Genomic DNA, 22628 nt, shown 5'->3' on the forward strand with positions numbered 1-22628 from the left:
TGAGTTGCTTAAGGCCTCGCTAAGTTGCCAACACTGTCTTTGAACTCATAGTCCTCCTGCCTCAGCATCCTGAGTCACTGGGATTACAGGAATGCACGACGCAACTGGTGTGTTGCCTTATTTTATCATGTCAAAATAGCTTCTTAAACTGAGATAAAAGACTATGAGGCCAGGCACGTAGCACAGGCCTGTAATCCATGCAGCATAGGAGACTAAGGCAGGAGGATCTCAAGTTCAGAGCCAGTCTCAGCAAAAGTGAAGCTCTAAGCAACTCATTGAGACCTTGTCTCTAAATAAAATACAAAATAGGGTTGGGAATGTGGCTCAGTGGTTGAGTGCCCCTGAGTTTAATCTCCTGTACCCCTCTCCCCACAAAAAAAGACTATGAAACTTTCCTGTTAGGTTCTCAGTTCTAAGTTTGAAATTTATTTGATTATTAATTCTAGAATCTTTCTGACTATAATCATCTAAGATTGGACATTTATTCTTCTTCTCATTGGTTAATTTATTTGGAGGCTGGTATTTAGTCTTTCAAGTTAGAAATCATAAATAGAAATACTGGACACTATGAGTAATATCTGTGATCAACTTTATTTTTCTTTATTTTGAAATAATTTAAAGTATTAGAAGTATTGGAATTGAAGTGGAATGCTAAATTATAGAAGCTTTACAAGAATTTAAAATGTATATAAAAAATTAGAATTCCTATCATATAGCTGATATGCTATGGTATGCATTAAAAAGTAGTGATTTTTAATAATTTATACATTAATTGCCCTTTCAGTTACACATTTACTTGTCCTTTCAGTTATTGTATGCAGCAAACTGGGTGAATAAGTTCTTATCTCTAATTAAGGTTGTAGTTTCACAACTGAATCCAATATTGCTATCAAGATCCTTGGGATGCTTATTTTAACTGTTAAATGCCTTAACCACAGAATTGTAACTCACAAAATCCTAAATTTACCAAGTCATTATGCTTGGTTTGCTTTTTATTCTCCATTTGATAAAGCAGGATTCATGAATACAGCTGTACTCACAGGAATATTTACTTTATGGTTGGAGAAATATAGAATAGATTAGAATCTGACATACTGATTTTTTCCCCCTTTGTAATGCTGGAAAGAGAATGCATGCTAGTTAAGAGCTCTGTCAGGGCTGTGGTTGTGGCTCAGTGGTAGAGCGCTTACCTAGAATGTGTGAGGCACTGGGTTCAATCGCTGGTACCACATAAAAATAAAAACAAATAAAATAAATGTATCATGTCCATCTACAACTAAAAAAATATATATGTGTTTTTAAAAGAGCTCTATCATTGAGTTGAGTTTTGTGCAAGGTTACACCAGAGACCCTACACCTAATGGAAGAAGAAGTAGGCCCAAATCTCCATCATGTCAGCTTAGGACCTGACTTCTTTAACAAGACTCTTAAATTGCAAGAAATAAAATCAAGAATCAATAAGTAGGTGGGAACCATTCACTGTGCAGCATCTCCTTGTCCCAGACTGGGCGGGTCTCCAATCCTCAGTGCCTAGGATTCTTCCCTTCCCTTCTAATGTATTTCCTCCCAAGCATCAAATAAATTTATAAGAGTAAACAGTAACTCAGCAGTCAAACAGAACAAGAAGTAACATGAGCAGCATAAAAAAGCAAGGAAGAAAAGGAGTACAAACAATGAAGGACAGCCTAAATATTCAGGAGGATCTAGAGTCATTAGAAAAATGGTCATATAAAGAACTCAAGGAATGCCTTAGACAGATGGAATGGAACCTTAAAGAGGATTCGAGACAGCAAATCCAAACAGTGAAAGAACACATTGAAAGTTAATTACATAAACAGATAAAAGAAGAAGTTAAGCATCTTTATCAGGAGATAGAGATTATAAAAAAAATCAAACAATAATTCTAGAAATTAAGGAAACGATAAACCAAATTAAAAACTCAATTGAGAGTATCACTAACAGAATGGAGCAAGTAGAAGCCAGAACGTCAGATAATGAAGACAAAATATATCATCTTGAAAAGAGTCTAGCCAACTCAGAAAGGCTGGTAAAAAATCACAAGAAAAACATCCAAGAGATATGGGATAATATAAAAAAACCAAACTTACGAGTCATCGGGATAGAGGAAGGTACAGAGATTCAAACCAAGGAAATGAGTAACCTGCTGAATGAAATAATTACAGAAAACTTTCCAGAAATAAAAAAGGAAACGGATATACCAATTGTAGATGCATACAGGACACCGAGCACACAAAATCACAGTAGACCAACGCCAAGACACATTGTTATGAAGATATCCAATATACAGAACAAAGAGAAAATATTAAAAGCTACAAGAGAAAGGAGGCAGATTACATTCAGGGGTAAACCAATAAGGTTAACAACGGATTTTTCATCACAGACGCCAAAAGCGAGAAGATCCTGGAACAACGTATTTCAAACACTGAAAGACAATGGATGCCAACCAAGAATTCTGTATCCAGCAAAATTAAGCTTCAGGTACAACAACGAAATAAAAATCTTTCATGATAAACAAAAGCTAAAAGAATTTGCAGCCAGAAAACCAGCATTGCAAAGCATCTTGAGCAAAACACTACACGAGGAAGAAATGAAAAACAATAACCAAAACCATCAGTGGGAAGTGCCTCAGTAAAGACAGAGGGCGGGGGGAAAGCTAATCATGGAGAAACAAACTAATTAAAAAAAAAAAGAAGAAGATAAATAATCAAACATGGCTGGAAGTACAAACCATATATCAATAGTAACTTTAAACGTTAATGGCTTAAACTCTCCAATAAAGCGACATAGGCTGGTAACATGGATTAAAAAACAAATCCAACAATATGCTGCCTCCAGGAGACACATCTGATTGGAAAAGACATACACAGGCTGAAGGTGAAAGGTTGGGAAAAAATATACCACACACACGGTCCTCGTAAGCAAGCAGGGGTGGCCATCCTCATATCGAATAAAATTGACTTCAAGACTAAGTTAATCAAAAGGGATAAGGAAGGACATTATATACTGTTAAAAGGAACCATTCACCAACAAGACATAACAATTATCAATATTTATGCACCAAATAATGGTGCTGCGACGTTCATAAAACAAATTCTCCTCAAGTTCAAGAATCAAATAGACCACAACACAATAATTATGGGAGACTTCAACACACCTCTCTCACCATTGGACAGATCCTCCAAACAAAAGTTGAATAAAGAAACTATAGAACTCAATATCACAATCAACAACCTAGACTTAACTGACATATATAGAATATATCAACCATCACCAAGTGGATATACTTTTTTCTCAGCAGCACATGGATCCTTCTCAAAAATAGACCATATATTATGCCATAGGGCAACCCTCAGTAAATATACAGGGGTGGAGATAATCCCATGCATTTTATCTGATCATAATGGAATGAAACTGGAAATCAAATGATAAAAGAAGGAAGGAAAAATCCTACATCACATGGAAAATGAACAATATGTTACTGAATGATCAATGGGTTACAGAAGACATAAAGGAGGAAATCAAAAAATTCTTAGAGATAAATGAAAATACAGACACAACATATCGGAATCTATGGGACACAATGAAAGCAGTTTTAAGAGGGAAATTCATCGCCTGGAGGTCATTCCTCAAAAAAAGGAAAAACCAACAAATAAATGAGCTCACACTTCATCTCAAAGCCCTAGAAAAGGAAGAGCAAAACAACAGCAAATGTAGCAGAAGGCAAGAAATAATTAAAATCAGAGCGGAAATCAACAAAATTGAAACAAAAGAAACTATTGAAAAAATTAACAAAACTAAAAGTTGGTTCTTTGAAAAAATAAATAAGATCGACAGACCCTTAGCCATGCTAACGAAGAGAAGAAGAGAGAGAACTCGAATTACTAACATACGGGATGAAAAAGGCAATATCACAACAGACGCTACAGAAATACAGAAGACAATTAGAAATTATTTTGAAAACCTATATTCCAATAAAATAGAAGATAGTGAAGACATCGATAAATTCCTTAAGTCATATGATTTGCCCAGACTGAGTCAGGAGTATACTCACAACTTAAACAGACCAATATCAATAGATGAAATAGAAGAAGCAATCAAAAGACTTCCAACCAAGAAAAGCCCAGGACCCGATGGGTATACAGCGGAGTTTTACAAAACCTTTAAGGAAGAATTAATACCAATACTTTTCAAGTTATTTCAGGAAATAGAAAAAGAGGGAGCTCTGCCAAATTCATTCTATGAGGCCAACATCACCCTGATTCCGAAACCAGACAAAGACACCTCAAAGAAAGAAAACTACAGACCAATATCTCTGATGAACCTAGATGCAGAAATCCTCAATAAAATTCTGGCGAATCGGATACAAAGGCACATCAAAAAAATTGTGCACCATGATCAAGTAGGATTCATCCCTGGGATGCAAGGATGGTTCAATATACGGAAATCAATAAATGTTATTCACCACATCAATAGACTTAAAGATAAGAACCATATGATCATCTCAATAGACGCAGAAAAAGCATTCGACAAAGTACAGCATCCCTTTATGTTCAAAACATTAGAAAAACTAGGAATAACAGGAACTTACCTCGACATAGTAAAAGCTATCTATGCTAAGCCTCAGGCTAGCATCATTCTCAATGGAGAAAAATTGAAGGCATTCCCCCTAAAATCTGGAACAAGACAGGGATGCCCTCTATCACCAGTTCTATTCAATATAGTTCTCGAAACACTGGCCAGAGCAATTAGACAGACGAAAGAAATTAAAGGCATAAAAATAGGAAAGGAAGAACTTAAATTATCACTATTTGCAGAAGACATGATTCTATACCTAGAAGACCCAAAAGGGTCTACAAAAAAACTACTAGAACTAATAAATGAATTCAGCAAAGTGTCAGGATATAAAATCAGCACGCATGAATCAAAGGCATTTCTGTATATCAGCGACAAAACTTCTGAAACGGAAATGAGGAAAAACACTCCATTCACAATATCCTCAAAAAAAATAAAATACTTGGGAATCAACCTAACAAAAGAGGTGAAAGATTTATACAATGAAAACTACAAAACCCTAAAAAGAGAAGTAGAAGAAGATCTTAGAAGATGGAAAACTTTACCCTGTTCATGGATAGGCAGAACTAACATCATCAAAATGGCGATATTACCAAAAGTTCTCTATAGGTTTAATGCAGTGCCAATCAAAATCCCAACAGCATTTCTTGTAGAAATAGATAAAGCAATCATGAAATTCATATGGAAAAATAAAAGACCCAGAATAGCAAAAGCAATTCTAAGCAGGAAGTCTGAATCAGGCGGTATAGCGATACCAGATTTAAAACTATATTACAGAGCAATAGTAACAAAAACAGCATGGTACTGGTACCAAAACAGGCGGGTGGACCAATGGTACAGAATAGAGGACACAGAGACTAATCCACAAAGCTACAACTATCTTATATTTGATAAAGGAGCTAAAAGCATGCAATGGAGGGAGGATAGCATCTTCAACAAATGGTGTTGGGAAAACTGGAAATCCTTATGCAACAAAATGAAACTGAATCCCCTCCTTTCGCCATGCACAAAAGTTAACTCAAAGTGGATCAAGGAGCTAGATATCAAATCAGAGACTCTACGTCTGATAGAAGAAAAAGTTGGCTCCGATCTACATATTGTGGGGTCAGGCTCCAAATTCCTTAATAGGACACCCATAGCACAAAAGTTAATAACAAGAATCAACAAATGGGACTTACTTAAACTAAAAAGTTTTCTCTCAGCAAGAGAAACAATAAGAGAGGTAAATAGGGAGCCTACATCCTGGGAACAAATTTTTACTCCTCACACTTCAGATAGAGCCCTAATATCCAGAGTATACAAAGAACTCAAAAAATTAAACAATAAGAAAACAAATAACCCAATCAACTAATGGGCCAAAGACCTGAACAGACACTTCTCAGAGGAGGACATACAATCAATCAACAAGTACATGAAAAAATGCTCACCATCTCTAGCAGTCAGAGAAATGCAAATCAAAACCACCCTAAGATACCATCTCACTCCAGTAAGATTGGCAGCCATTATGAAGTCAAACAACAACAAGTGCTAGAGAGGATGTGGGGAAAAGGGTACTCTTGTACATTGCTGGTGGGACTGCAAACTGGTGCGGCCAATTTGGAAAGCAGTATGGAGATTCCTGGGAAAGCTGGGAATGGAACCACCATTTGACCCAGCTATTGCCCTTCTCGGACTATTCCCTGAAGACCTTAAAAGAGATACAGGGATACTGCTACATCGATGTTCATAGCAGCACAATTCACAATTGCTAGTCTGTGGAACCAACCCAGATGCCCTTCAATAGATGAATGGATAAAAAAAATGTGGCATTTATACACAATGGAGTATTATACAGCACTAAAAAATGACAAAATCATGGAATTTGCAGGGAAATGGATGGCACTAGAGCAGATTATGCTTAGTGAAGCTAGCCAATCCCTAAAAAACAAATACCAAATGTCTTCTTTGATATAATGAGAGCAACTAAGAACAGAGCAGGGAGGAAGAGCAGGAAGAAACGATTAACATTAAACAGATACATGAGGTGGGAGGGAAAGGGAGAGAAAAGGGAAATTGCATGGTAATGGAGGGAGACCCTCATTGTTATACAAAATTACATGTAAGAGGGGAATGGGAAAATAAACAAGGAGAGAAATGAATTACAGTAGATGGGGTAGAGAGAGAAGATGGGAGGGGAGGGGAGGGGGATAGTAGAGGATAGGAAAGGTAGCAGAATACAACAGACACTAGTATGGCAATATGTAAATCAGTGGATGTATAACCGATGTGATTCTGCAATCTGTATTTGGGGTAAAATTGGGAGTTCATAACCAACTTGAATCTAATGTATGAAATATGATATGTCAAGAGCTTTGTAATGTTTTGAACAACCAATAAAAATAAATAAATAAGTAAGTAGGATGGGTTCAAACTAAGAAGCTTCTTCTCAGCAAAGGAAACAGTAATGTGAAGAGAGAGCCTACAGAATAAGAGAAAATCTTTACCACATACACATCAGATAAAGCATTAATCTCCAGGATATATAAAGAACTCAAAAAATTTAACATCAGAAAACAAATAATGCAGTCACTAAAGGGGCTGAGAAACTGAACAGACACTTCTCACAAGACATATAATCGATTAACAAATATATGAAAAAAATGTTCAACTTCTCTAACAGAGAGATGCAAATCAAAACTACAGTAAGATTTTCATCTCACTCCAGTCAGAATGGCAATTATCAAGAAGACAAGCAACAATAAATATCGGCGAGGATTGGGGAGAAAAGGTACACTCATACATTGCAAATTGGTACAACCACTCTGGAAAGCAGTTTGGAGATTCCTCAGAAAACTTGGAATGATACCACCATTTGACCCAACTGTCCCACTCCTCAGTTTATACCCAAAGGACTTAAAATAAGCATACTGCAGTTATGCAGCCACATGAATGTTTATAGCAGCTCAACTCACAATAGCCAAACTATGGAACCAACCTAGGTGCCCTTCAACAGATAAATGGATAAAGAAGCTGTAGTATCAATAAATGGGCCACGGACATGAGCAGACACTTCTCAGAAGAGGATGTTCAATCAGTAAACAAATATATGAAAAAATGTTCATCATCTCTAGCAATTAGAGAAATGCAAATCAAAACTACTCTAAGATACCATCTCACTCCAGTCAGAATGGCAACTATTATGAAGACAAACAACAATAAGTGTTGGCGAGGATGTAGGGGAAAAGGCACACTCATATATTACTGGTGGGACTGCAAATTGGTGCAGCCAATATGGAACGCAGTATGGAGAGTCCTTGGAAAACTTGGAATAGAACCACCATTTGACCCAGCTATCCCTCTCCTCGGTCAGTACCCAAAGGACTTAAAAACAGCATACTACAGGGACACATTCACATCAATGTTTATAGCAGCACAATTCACAATAACTAAACTGTGGAACCAACCTAGATGCCCTTCAGTAGATGAATGGATTTTAAAAATGTGGCATATATACACAATGGAATATTGCTTAGCAATAAAAGAGAATAAAATCATAGCATTTGCAGGTAAATGGATGGCATTGGAGAAGATAATGCTAAGTGAAGTTAGCCAATCCCCCCCCCCAAAAAAAAACAAATACTGAATGTTTTCTCTGATATAAGGTGACTGACTCATAGTGGGGTAGGGAGAGGGAGCATTGAAGGAATAGACGAATTCTAGATAGGGCAGTGGGGGGAAGGGAAGGGGCAGGGGATTAGCAATGATGGAATGTGGAATGTGATGGACTTCATTATCCAAAGTACATGTAGGAAGACATGAGTTGGTGTGAACATACTTTATATACAAACACATATATGAAACATTGTGTTCTATATGTGTAATAAGAATTGTGATGCATTCTGCTGTCATGTATTTAAAAAAATAAAAGCAATTAAAATTTTTAAAAACTCAAGAATCTATAAATCTATAGCCTAAAATGATTGGCCACCAATGACTTACACATACCAGTCACTGTTCACAGTTGATGCTGTATTTATTTTCATCTTAGACCTAGCTATATGTTTTTTGGAAGTTCTGTGTTACATATGTATTTTAACAAGGAAAAGTAATTAAATTATGCTTTAATTTGAATAATTTCTTAACATGAACTGTTGTTTTGTCTCACTGAGAATTTTCAACTGGAAATATTACACAAACTGCATATATTACATAAACTTGTGAATAACTAGGAAATAATCCTTATGTGCTATGACATTCTTAAATGTATAGGCAAATATTAAAATTCTTTTGATGCCTAACATTAAAAGGAGTTAAAAGGGAAAAAAAAGAAACTGTGGTGTGTGTGTATATATATATATATATATGTATATACACACACACACACACACACACAATGGAATATTACTCAGTCTTAAAGAAGAATGAAATTATGGCATTTGCAGGTAAATGGACTGAGCTGGAGAATATCATGCTAAGTGAAATAAGCCAATCCCCAAAAACCAAAGGCCAAATGTTTCCTCTGATTTGAGGATGTTGATACATATTGGGGGTGTGTGGCTAGGTAGGGAAGAATGGAGGAACTTGGAATTGAACAGAGGAGAGTGAGGAGAGGGGAGGGGAGGGGGTATGAGGGTGGAAAGAATGGTGGAATGAGATGAAGATGATTACCCTGTGTACATGTACAAGTGCATGAATGGTGTATCTCTGCATCATGTACAGTCATAAATGAGAAGTTGTGCTCCATTTGTGTACAGTGAGTTGAAATGCTTTCTACTAACATGTATAACTAATTAGAACAATAAAAAATTTAAAAAGAGCTCTATCATTAAGCTATATACCTATTCATAACATACTGTTCTTAAATTAGGGTATAAGGTGATATACCAAGGCAAAGCCATATCTCCGTAAAGCATCTAACCTAGTTTAAACTCACAAATTAAGGCCACAAATCTTAACAGGACCCACAAGGCCTTTCATGATTTTTCCTCTACTTTCCTAACCAGACTCAGCTCATGCTACAGCTCCCTTGTGTTAGTACAATTACAATGGCTTTCTCAAACTGAACTTGAATACTTTATTTTGTTATCAGCTCTTTCATACAGTGTTACCTCTGCTGTACCATGGATCCATTACCTCCCAGTTTCTATCTTTTGCTGAGCTAAGTCCCAGAATAAAGTTTAGACATCATGGATCTCTACCCCACTTCATTTGGTAATGTCACTGTAGACTCCCTCTTCTAGGAATGATTATTTTGTTATATTCCCTTATCAACACTGTGTATCTTGATGATGTATTATGTTAATTCATAAGTATTCCCAGACTTTTACCTCCATCTTTTTTTTAAAACAAACCACAGCATTCACCTATTATTTCCCCAAAAGTCTTCATCCAAATTACAGTTTTTGTTTTGTTTTGTTTTGCAGTGCTAAGAATCAAACCCAGCTTTGTGCACACTGGACAAGTGCTCTATCCCCGACATATGCCCCCGGCTCCCAGAATTCTTTTAATTAACAAGCTTTTATCTAATAACATTTTGTTCTTTAAATTAGAGAAACTTCTTTATAAGGGACAGTAGTCATATAATTCACAATTACATAAACTCTGTATTCATAGCAACATAATACATACTGTAAAATCAATCCGTCAACCAGAATCTCTCTCTCCATCACTGCTGTTTTATATTGTGTGTGTACATTCATGCTTTAGTAGATAAGGGAAAGGGTATAGTAACAAAAGTCTCTAGAACAAAAATATGGTTGAAAAGTACTGAAATCATTATGAAGAATTTTCAGAAACATTTTAATTAAGGTTTGTGAAAATTATGTCATTTTTAATAAGGGAAGCATAAAAAGTAAAAACTATCAAATAGTACCTTGGACATTCTTCTTAAAAGAAATCATGCTCTACCATAAATTGTTCTCTATATAGCTACAGAGTGGATGGATAGATGTAAGCAAAGAGAAATAAGGTGCATGGATTTAATTATAACTTGAAGGAGTGTCTAGGAAAGATAGAGACAGTTATGTGAGTCTGTGCTTAGGAAGAGGACCTGGCAAGTTATAAGGTCTAGGCAAAAGTGATTTTTAACCAGGAAAAATTTTTTAAAGTATAGAATCTTTAAACATTACAATATCTGGTCTATCTTAGGGCTCTTTTTCTGTTTCTCTTTTTAATATTTATTGGTTAGGGCAATCACTAACTGCTATAATTTACATGTCCCAGCTGTATAATGGCAGAGGTTTAACTGAAGATTAATTCTTGCACTTGTAACAGCCTGAAGTCAATGAGTGACTTTCTTTTCCTAGGCAACTCAAAGACCTAGGCTCCTTTCATTGTGTTATGCTTTATCAGTCCCTAGGATTCATTGTCATATCTATATTTTGCCAGCAGGACAGGCAAAAGTGTTTAAAGAGGGTATGTCTGCTTTCTAAAAAAGCATGGCTTTGAAATGGTTCACATGATTTCCTTTCACATCTCATGGTGGCTAGACTAACTGCAAAGGAACCTGAGAAATTCAGTCTAGGAAGATGGAGAAATGAATTTTTGGTAAATTGCTGGCATTCTGTGTCACATACACTGGTTTTTCTTTGTTTTGTTTTGGTTCCCTTTTTGCACTTAAGGGGCTGATTTTTATCTCTTTCTTTATATGGTTAACACCATGTTAAAATCCAAACTCCTTTGCAACATATCAGATCTGTAACAGGTTTCCCTCAATTTATCTCTTTAATCCCATCATTTTCTACTTTGCCAGTTTATATTTATATCTACATTACATTACCCACTATTCTTCAAATATGCCACACACTTGAATACTTCCAAACTTCAGCTCATGCTGTATCTTCTTCCTAGAAAACTTCTCTCAGACTTTGCCAGTTCCTCAGGTTTTATGCTCATATTAGGTTTCACCCTTCCTTGGCTCCTTCCTGCCTTATTCTTTATTCTTTATAACCCTTCTTTCAATTTCTTCACAAATTCCCTTTGAACAGTTATCACCTTTTATCATAATAACTTCGTATCTATCTTTCATAGAAGCTAAGTTTGAATCCTTAATGCTAAAACAAAGTAAGTACTCAGCATTAGTAAAGAAATTTGAGTTTGATTGTTTTAAATTGTCCATTTAGAAACTTTAAAAACTGAGAAACAGTTCTATTTCTAAAATTGTCTAGATGGAGCATATCAGATATGTGATGCAAAATTTATAAGAAGAAAAGTTCCTGGCACCAATTAGAACTATCATTTACCCTTTTTCTCTCTCTGCCTCCCATCCTCTTCACCAGTTCTAAAAACTTTGGAAATTAGAAGGGATAAACTATTTGTTTTTAAGGCTGTTACCAATACCTGGGTTATTTTTGAAACTTGTTTATAAGGCATCATTGAAGAAAAAGTTAAACTTCACTGGTTGATATGATCCCTAAGGGAGGAATTTGTGTTCTATTAAAAAAGTGAAAGCTTGAAGTAAAAATAACTAATGATGGCCATATAAAGATATATATTCAAAAATATTGCTGAAGTAACATTCTTTTCATATTTTTTATTTATTTCCTGAATGTAATTTTATATATTTGGCTCATTATAAAAATGTATTTGAAAATTATAGTGTTTATAGCTAAGTTTTTTTATGAACTCAGTATTTACAAAGAACTTTTATCATAAAAATCCTGTTTCCTTTATTGTATGGCTCCAGATTTAGTAGGAATCTCTAAACAATGTACAGATAATTTATGAACTGAAATTCAGTCCCTCTTCCTTTCTCTCTCTCTCTCTCTTTTCCTCTCTCCCTGTCTTCTTCTCCCTCCCTCTTCCTCTTCCCCACCCTCCCTTCTAAAGATTAAACCCAGGGCTTCATGTTTGCTATGCAAGTGCTCTATCACTGAACCACAACCCAGCCCCATTTTTCTCTACTTCTGACATATAGTTATTGTCCCCAAAATAATTATTCCTGAACTAATAGTATTTATTTACATTTATTTTATAGTTTATAAACATTTGGTACAGCCTTATGGTCATTTTTGAAAACAGAATTTTGCTGTGACATTGTTCACATGGTCTCATTTTTTTCTTTTTAACAGAGATATGACGGAAGTTGTACATATTAAAGATAGGAAGGAAGCAATTCATGAGTTAAAATATTCACCAGATGGAACTTACCTTGCTGTTGGCTGCAATGACAGCTCAGTTGATATTTATGGAGTTGCTCAGCGTTATAAAAAAGTTGGTGAATGTGTTGGATCACTTAGTTTCATCACTCATCTGGACTGGTCCTCAGATAGTAGATATTTACAGACAAATGATGGAAATGGGAAAAGACTTTTTTATAGGATGCCAGGTAAATTTTTCTAGTAAAACATATATATTTTGTAGATTTTTAGTGTCTATAAAATATTTTAGAATTTCACAAGAAGTAGCAAATAAGTTTCATTTGAGCATAGGAAATCAAGGATGAACTGAGCTAACATTTCAAGCATTTCTTTTCTATGGGGCTACCACATTATGTTGAAATTCTCTAGGATTCCCCCCTGAGGATTATTGAGATACAATTGACATATAAAAGTTGTATATATTTACAATGTACAGTGTGATGTCCTTATGTACATATGCTGTACATTGTGAAATGTTTTCCACAATAAAGATAATTAATATATTCATCACTTCACAGAGTTACCATTTTTTGTTTGTGGTAAGAGCATTTAATACCATATCTGTTGGCAGATTTAAAGTATACTGTGCAATAATATATTATTAATTGTAATCAACATGCTATACGTTAAATCTGCAGAATTTATTCATCCTGTATAACTGAAACTTTGTACTCTTTGCCAAGATCTCCCCATCCCCACCACTTCTCCCAGTCCCTAGAAACCACCATTCTGTATTCTTTTGTTTCTTAATTAAACCTCCTTTACTTGAAGAATTGAAGACAGACTTATATTAAATTTCACACCATGTGACCAGTATATGGTAAAATTCCACTGTGTATTAGAGTCAAATGTCATCTTTTGGGTGAAACTAAGTAAATATAATTGCTACAAATGTGTAACCATAAATTATTTATCTGTTTGTGGTTGCCTCAAATAAATTTTGCAAATACTAATAATCTAGCTAACAAACTAAATCAAAGATTTAAAAATAGAAGAATAAAAACAATCATTAAAATATTAACCTTGTAGTACTTTAGTTAATATGATGTTTAATTAGTCCCTATCTTCCAAGAACTTATTAAATAAGATGAGCCACATAAATTACTGTTTTTCTGCAAAAGTTTTTCATTAGTGATCTATATGTAATGAAAATTTACTGAGTTCTAAAATTCTTTTACCAGATGTAAATGTATTACTCTCCACCAATCCTACCTTTTTTGGTATTTTTTAGTTCTCTTTGTAAGTTATGTGTCTTAGGTTTCTCATAGCCACTTTCTCATAGCTTTTACTTCTCTTATAACTCACCCTGTTGTGGTTAATCTGTGTCATTATTTTAATAGGATTCGCATAGTGAACCTGCTAAGCCATAAATCATATTAAATCTATGTATGTCTCTGAATTGGTATAATTCCATTGGTGGCTTCTTTAAAAAGCTTCTTGCATTTTGTTTTCTCCTTAACCACACTTACTTTTTCCCATAGTCTCCTCTAATTGGGGTGGGAAATATTTAAAATTTGAGATCACCATGTTATCAGTAAAATTTAAGCTTGAGTAAAAAAATAAGTGAAATAACTTCTTAAATTCAGACTGATTTATTTTTAGGGGGAAAAGAAGTGACAAGTAAAGAAGAACTCAAAGGTGTTCATTGGGCTTCATGGACATGTGTTTCAGGCCTTGAAGTAAATGGAATTTGGCCCAAATATTCAGATATCAATGATATAAATTCAGTAGATGGAAATTATATTGGCCAAGTTTTAGTTACAGCTGATGACTATGGAATTATAAAATTATTCCGATATCCATGTTTAAGAAAAGGTATCTCTTCTTTTAAATATTTTAAGTAAGCTCTTATAAAAGACTTATGTTCTTGCAGAAAATCAATCTTGAAATAGGTAACAGGATTTCATATTTTTAAAAATGTATACTGCTTGGTAAAGGCCTTTATTTTGCAAGTTCTGTATTATTGTCATATGTTACATTTATTTTTGGTCATGAAGTTTTTATTATGAAATTATTTTGAATTTATACATTATAACAAATGGACTAGACCTGTTTCTTCTTTTTTTTAGTAACTTTATTTATTTATTTACTTTTTAATGTGGTGCTAAGGATCAAACCCAGTGCCTCACATATGCTAGGCAAGTACTCTACCACTGAGCCACAACCTCATTCCCAAGACCTGTTTTTTTTTTTTTTTAAATTTTTTTCTCCCACTTCCTGAATTGTTTCATGTAGTTAAATTGCAATGATGGTTATACTTTTCTTATCACTTATTATCTTTAATAATTTAGCTTATTGTATACATATATTTTGGGAGAAATTTTATTTTATTTTCTCAAGAATAAGGAAGTAGTCAAGTGTATAAACTCAGAACTTACTAACTTGTTGGTTTTGATGAATGAGCATGTTTTGCTTCAGTCTTTAGCATTTTTTGTTTTGACATTGATTTTCAATAATAGATGTAAAAAATGATTTTTTATTTGTTGTTTCCTCTATACTTTATGTATCCTTTTTTATTGGATGTCTTCTAAAATGATATCAATCATTCTATTTACAGATCTGGGGATCATTGAATGAAATGCTATATTAGTAATCTTTCATCTGTTCCATGCATTGTTTCATAAAGTTTTTAAATCAATTTATAACAAGTCTATTAATACTGAAATAATTAAAGAATCAGTACCAGAGGAAATATAAATAGAAGTACACATTAAAACAAGATAAAGAAAATGAATTTGATTTGATTTGAATCAAATCAAATTTGATTCTGAGCTTCCTGTAAACAAAAATAAAATGAATCAGGGCACAAAATAGTTTTCATTGTGGATTTTTTAAAAATTCATTCTTATTCCTTAGGAAAATCCAAGTTTCTTCTGAGCTTTAATTGTCAAAGAATTCTTTTCTATGCATGGATCTTTATATTAGGTGCAGTTAATGTTCTAGAACATCCATACTTATAGTAGATGCTATAATGAGATTTACTTGTCTTGTTGATAAAAGCTATTGGACAAACATTAGAATGCAGATTATTGGAACAGCTAATATAGTTTGATCAGATATGTAGTCCACTGATATCAAACTTAAAGGCTCAAATTTCTCAGAAGCCGAGGCTGGTATTTCTACTGGGGGCCTCTGTAGTGAAGTAATGAGTTCAAGATCCTGTCTCCTTTGCCATGTTATTGATTCTGCCTGTGTGATGTCAGCTTCTCAGATGCATACAAATTCTTCCATATGTAACTCTAAGTATATTAATAAAGACTAGCTAAATATCTAGCAATTAAAATACCCTGTTTCAGGCTGGGGTTGTAGCACAGTGGTAAATTGCTTGCTTGCCTAGTAAGAGTGAGGCACTGGGTTCGATCCTCAGCACCACATAAAAATAAATAAAATAAAGGTCCAACAATAGCTAAAATAAATAAATAAATAAATAAAGTACCCTGTTTCTAGATCCCACCACATAGCCAGGACATGAAAGTCACCATGCCTGACAACTCTTAAGATGATACTTGTCTGCTTGTGGAGCTTCAGTAATAATTATGTAATATTTAACATTAGACATTGCTCCCATTAATTGCTTCACATACACTGACCTCCATGTAAAACAAAATACTATAATTTTCTGAGTTTTTTAAGTCAATTGAATGGGCTTCATTGACAATTTATCTTTTGCAAATGTGAAGACAGTATTATTTTTGCTTAATAATTTTACTTCATTTATATAATGAAATGAAATATGTAGTAGTCTTCTGAATTACTATGTGAATATTTAACCAAAGTCTAATAAAATTAGTTTTGTGTAAGAGATTTCTCCTTGCTTCAAGAACATATATTGTTTTTCTTTGTTTCCTTTTTTTAAAAAATGTTTTATCTATATGGGGTTCTGAGAATCAAACCCAGTGCCTCTCACATGTAGGCAAGCACTCTGCCACTGAGCCACAACCCCAGCTCTCTTGTTTCCTTTTTGTTAGTAATTTATTTTATGGTAAGGATGATTTTTATTTCTAGGCACTTGTGTGTCAGCTTGAGACTATAGCTAGGTAAGTGAAAGAAAAGATAGGATATTACTATTGCATATTTAAATAATTAGTAGAGGTATTTTAAGATTCTATGTTTATTGAATTCACATACTTGAATACTTTAGCATTATTACTAGAAAAAATCTCTTTTATATTGTTATATTGTCCAATTTAAGATTAGAAAAAGGTTGTATCTGATTTGATAATACATTTTATTTCAATTCAGTAATGAGGAGTGAACCCAGGGGTGCTTTACCACTGAGCCACGTCTCCAGTACTTTTTAGTTTTTGTTTTGAAACAAAATTTTTTATTTAAATATTTATTTTTTAGTTGTAGTCGGACTCAATATCTTTATTTTTATGTGGTGCTGAGATTTTGCTAAGTTGCTGATGGTCTTGCTGTATTACTGAGACTGTCCTCAAACTTGCAATCTTCCTGCCTCAGCTTCCTAAATCACTGGGATTGCAAGCATGTGCCACTGTGCCCAATTTAGTAGTAATATCTTTTGGACTGAGAAAGAAAAAGGGTAGATGATAAATCAGATTGGTCCTTCACTTAAGACCGAAGGCCTCAGGACAAAATAGTCAGCTGTCCTAATATTAAAACAATTGATCCTGGGCTGGGGTTATAGCTCAGCTTTTGTAGAGCGTTTGCCTTGCACTTGGGAGGTACTGAGCACGATTCTCAGCACCACATAAAAAATAAATAAATAGATAGATGAAGAAATAAATATATTGTGTTCATTTAAAGCAAAAACAATTGATCCCCAGCTTTTCTAAAAGCAGTAAGATAATGCCTCACAGCTTTTGTAGTTTCTACCAAATTATACTGTGAAGTAGTAGAGGAAATAATGTTTACATCTCTCGATATCAATACATTTATTTGTTCATCCTACCCATTTTTGAATTAGCATTTTTTCCATTTAATCATAATTAAGACAATGGAAGGATGATGCAATGATTTATGTATAGAAGTTTGCTATTTGCAGTAGTGTTTTGTATGTTGAAATTTGTGCATAATTTAAAGATATATTTTCATTATAGGGGCCAAGTTTAAAAAATACATTGGCCATTCAGCTCATGTAACTAATGTCAGATGGTCACATGATTATCAGTGGGTTATTTCTATTGGTGGAGCAGATCACTCTGTCTTTCAGTGGAAATTTATTCCTGAAAGAAAACTAAAAGATGCTCTTCACATAGCACCCCAAGGTGAGTAGTATGAATCACCTAAACAATTTCCCCATGAAATAACTCTTCAAAAACTTGAAGATGACAATTTTACCATTGAAGTATAATCTAGTTTCATAAATTCATAGTATAGTTTGTTATTAGCAGAAATTTTGAATTAAACCTTAGATCTATATTAAGTCAGATATCAAAGAATGGGATATAAAGTACTTTTGTTTGCAGTTTGTCAAATGATGAGTAAAGAAATGGTTATGTTAATAAAATCAGAGATGGGTGTTTAGATTTTATGTATGCTTTTTAACAAAGAGAATATATATATATAATGTCAATTCTTTTGCTATGTGCAGTATTTTTTAGCTATTTTCATGGAAACTATAGGTTATATGCACTTATATTTGCACAGACATTTAAATTTGATGTAGCAGTCATTGGGGGAGCCAGTGAAGGGATTTAAAGGAGCTATTGAGTTTGCAATGAGTGGAGAGGAAGATAATCTGTAGTACAGTTTACTCACATCTGTGTCACTTGAATAGGTAATTTCATTTGATTGCTCTATGGCTTGTCTCCATGTCAATTGACCTAGCTCTTAATCATTAATCTTACATTGCTATTTTGAAAATAAATCTTTGAACAAATGACATTTCATTTTCAAAAATTACAGAAAGTCTGGCTGACTCTAACAGTGATGAATCAGATTCAGACCTGTCTGATGTTCCAGAACTGGATTCCGAAATTGAACAAGAGACACAGCTCACCTATCGTCGGCAGGTAATTTTCTATTCAAGCAATTTTTTCCCCTGGAAACTTCAGTTCTGTCTTTATCATGCTCCATGCTGTGTATCTGTTATCTTTTGTGGCTTAAATTCTCTAGTAGTGTATGACTCTTTCAGTTTTCTCACTTTAAACATTAAAGCACACTTGTATAAACTGTTCTTTTATGTTAAATGCTTGATATACTAAGTATGCCTGTATTCTCTTAGCCTAAGATTTTTGAAACAGTACACTCCCAGTTATTCCTTTTGAAATATTCTCTTAAGTATAAAGATTTCCTGGAACACTAAATATGTGAGTTTGTTCTTTCTAAAGAAGTACATTTTGTAAAAGTACCTTCCTATTGAAGACAATTGCTAAAGTTGATTAAGAGTAACCATATGTCTAAAAGTTATGTTAGGGGTATGAGCACCTTTATGAATGTCTTCCTACTTATATACATTTTTAAAGGTTTACAAAGAAGAGCTACCTCAGCTTAAAGAACAATGCAAAGAAAAACAAAAAAGTGCTACTTCTAAAAGAAGAGAACAGGCTCCAGGAAATAGTATCCGATTACACTTTGTTCATGGGTATGAAACAATTGTTTTTCATTTCTGTGTTTGAATTTTAGTTCACACTTATTGTGTAACTTGCTCCAAGTCACACAATTGACTAGCTCTACTAACTGTGTGCCTTTAAACAAGTTACTTAACCTCTCTGTAAAATGGAGATAACAATACCTCCTAAAGTTCTGATTAGGAGCAAATAAAGCTGTGATATTGTTGACTTAGAATAGTGCCTGAAACATAATAAGCACTGAATAAGTGTTAAAAATAAATATTAAAAAGTTATTAAAAATAAATTTGTCTTATGGAAGTTCAGTATTATTAAATTGGACATCTTGTCTTTAAAAATATGAGATAATCATCTTCCTTAAATGTGACTAATTTAAAATAATATTGTCTTTCTTTTTGACTGAGCATTTTGGCTTTTGTGTGTTAATTTCAATAAAATATTAGAATTTCTGGATTCTCTTAGAATATCTGGCAATACAAGTTTCATATGTCAGCTTGTCAGCAACAGGTTTTCCAGTCTGATTCTATTTACCCCTATCGCAGCCCTCATTTTCTTATCAGACTGATAATACTTTCCAAGAATTTGAGAAAGGATTTATTTATTAAGATTATTTTCTCTCCACTGGTAAAACAGGCAATATTTCTATTCAGTTGTGCTTTATAAATTGGGTTTCTTTGAAGCACAAAGCAAGGTTGCTACAGACAGAATTATATTGACATTTTAAGATTTGGTTATTGGTTGGGGACATGGCTTAAGTGGTAGCATGGTCGCCTGGCATGCGTGAGGCACTGGGTTCGGTCCTCAGCACCACATAAAAGTAAAGACAATATCTTTTTATATATTTACTTATTGGTGGACACAGTTGCCCACCTAAAAAATAAATAATATTTTAAAAAAGATTTGGTTACTTTTTCCTGAGCATAATATTTTAAAATTGCTTTTTTTAAAAAAAAATTTTTAGTTGTTGATAGTTCCTTATTTATTTACATGTGCTGCTGAGAATCAAACCCAGTGCCTCACTCACCAGGTAAGTGTGCTACTGCTGAGCCACAGCCACTTAAAATTGTTTTTTAAATTTCTTTTTGAAATATATGTTTTCACAGTTCAACATTATGCATAAAAGGGGTTTAAAACCTTCCTCTCACTTCTGCCTTCCCAACCATCATTTCCCTTCAGGCAATCACTGTTACTTAGTTTGATAAATAAAAATGCATTTATAAACAGATATGTATTATTTTCTATACCCTTTTATTTATTAAAAAAGTAACTGTTTTTGTCTTTATAAATTTAATATTATACACGTGCAATTAATAGTATACTAGATATATTTTTCAGCACCTTGCTGTTTTTTGCTCAGTATTATGGTTTGGATTAGCTATTTGTAATCAGAGCAGTTCATAAATGCTTATAGCTCTAAGAAGGTGGTGTTTTCTTTTAATTGTTCAGCATTCTTTAAAACTGGAAATTAAATGACCCTAAAATTACCTATTTCTAAAATTACCTATTAGATCAAAGACCAAAACTAATTGTATGATTTGTTTTCTATATTAGTTACAGAGGTTACGACTGTCGAAGTAATCTGTTTTATACTCAAATTGGTGAAATTGTGTACCATGTGGCAGCAGTGGGTGTCATTTACAATAGACAACAGAACACACAGCGTTTTTACTTGGGTCATGATGATGATATTCTTTGTCTGGCTATTCATCCTTTGAAAGACTATGTGGCTACAGGCCAGGTAAGGTCCTTTGAAAGATTATGTGACCAAAAGCCTGATAGGTTAGACCTTTTCTGAGTTAGGTTAGTCTACTTCATTCATGTGTGTATACACACACACACACACACACACACACGAGAGAGAGAGAGAGAGAGAGAGAGAGAGAGAGAGAGAGAGGGAGTTTTTTTTCTAGGAAATGGAGAGTAAAGAATTGTTTTGAATGGGATTTTATTTTCCTATTATGAAGTTTACCTCAACTTTTTCCCTACAGTTGTCCTTATAGTATAGTTGTTTTAATTATTATTATCTTAAGGGATGAGGAAGTAGGTAGAGTGATGATCTAGCACTTGTGATGCCCTGAGTTCAATCGCCAGTCCTGAAAAAAATTTTTTTGATTATTATTTCTTGAATTTTAATTTGGAACTAAGAACACTGCCTGATTTTCTTTCTGTCAGGATATGTATATTTTTAAATTTGTGAGTAGTTATAGAAAAGATGGAAGACTAGAAATTGGTTTCTTTAGATTGAGTTACTTAAAATAATAAAATACTTAACAAACATTCGGTTACAACACAGAATGACAGTGCTTTATATTTTGCAATCATGATAGCAAGCTATTCAAGTTTACCAAGATAGAAAGCACATAATCAATCCTGTTGTACATAGAAATAGTGATCTTTGTGGACTTCTTAACGAAAGGAAGGCGAGAATGGAATATTTCAATTTGCCAGTATGAAAAAGAACTGACACTTGGGGAACAGTAAACTTTTTAGAAATGTTATAAATGAAATAAATGACTGGCAATTTCACTGACAGTAAAAAGGGGGAAATATAAAAAGCGTTCATATTAACCAGCAGAAAAGAAACATGAGCTATTTAAAGAACTAAGAGAACTAGAAAGGCAAAGAAAACTATAGTGTTATTTTTCTTTAGGTTTTGGTAGATAATTTTGGAAATGTAAATGATTAATTCAGAAGTTCCATGTAGATTTCCTGGACTAATTCAATCTCTCTTCCAGATCTGTCAATCACAAGTTCCTGGAAAATCTGTAAATCTTCTTGTGTACTGTTAGTTAACCTCCCAGTAAATTCATTGAGAGATACTATTTCTTTGAATCCATCCCATTATTTGATTCTTGGTTTTAATTCTTGCACCACAGGAGTCTTATTAAGGAAGTTGGGGCCTAATCCCATATGATGAAGATTAGGGCCTACTTTTTCTTCTATTAGACACAGGGTCTCTGGTTTAATTCCTAGGTCCTTGATCCACTTTGAGTTGAGTTTTGTGCATGGTGAGAGATAAGGATTTAATTTCATTTTGTTGCATATGTATTTCCAGTTTTCCCAGAACCATTTGTTAAAGAGGCTCTCTTTTCTCCAATGCATGTTTTTGGCACCTTTGTCTAATATAATTGTAATTTTGTAGGTAAGTCTCTGTGTCCTCTATTCTGTACCATTGGTCTACCAGTCTGTTTTGGTGCCAATACCATGCTGTTTTTGTTACTGTTGCTCTGTAATATAGTTTAAGGTCTGGTATAGTGATGCTACCTGCTTCACTTTTCCTGCTAAGAATTGCTTTAGCTATTCTGGATCTCTTATTTTTCCAGATGAATTTCATGATTGCTTTTTCTATTTCTATGAGGAATGACATTGGGATTTTGATCAGAAT

The 22628-nt window shown here is 33.9% G+C and overlaps 1 protein-coding gene across 5 annotated transcripts in view; it reads left to right on the forward strand.

Annotated features, from left to right (window-relative positions):
- The window catches only part of Eml5 (EMAP like 5), a 190995-nt gene that overhangs the window by 57681 nt on the left and 110686 nt on the right, over positions 1–22628 (forward strand). For all 5 annotated transcript variants that reach the window (XR_006851029.2, XM_046440696.2, XM_046440697.2 and 2 more), the window contains exons 9-14: positions 12642–12898; positions 14313–14525; positions 17771–17938; positions 18579–18685; positions 19139–19257; positions 20795–20981. Coding sequence is in view for 4 of the 5 variants with exons in the window: in XM_046440696.2 (XP_046296652.1) it covers positions 12642–12898; positions 14313–14525; positions 17771–17938; positions 18579–18685; positions 19139–19257; positions 20795–20981 (1051 nt within the window). In the remaining variant the exon portion in view is untranslated. The remainder of the gene's footprint in view (positions 1–12641; positions 12899–14312; positions 14526–17770; positions 17939–18578; positions 18686–19138; positions 19258–20794; positions 20982–22628) is intronic.

This window comes from Marmota monax, unplaced genomic scaffold (assembly GCF_021218885.2).
Source record: "Marmota monax isolate L192 unplaced genomic scaffold, Marmota_monax_Labrador192_F-V1.1 WCK01_AAM20220418_F8-fsc00017, whole genome shotgun sequence".
Lineage (NCBI taxonomy): Eukaryota > Metazoa > Chordata > Mammalia > Rodentia > Sciuridae > Marmota > Marmota monax.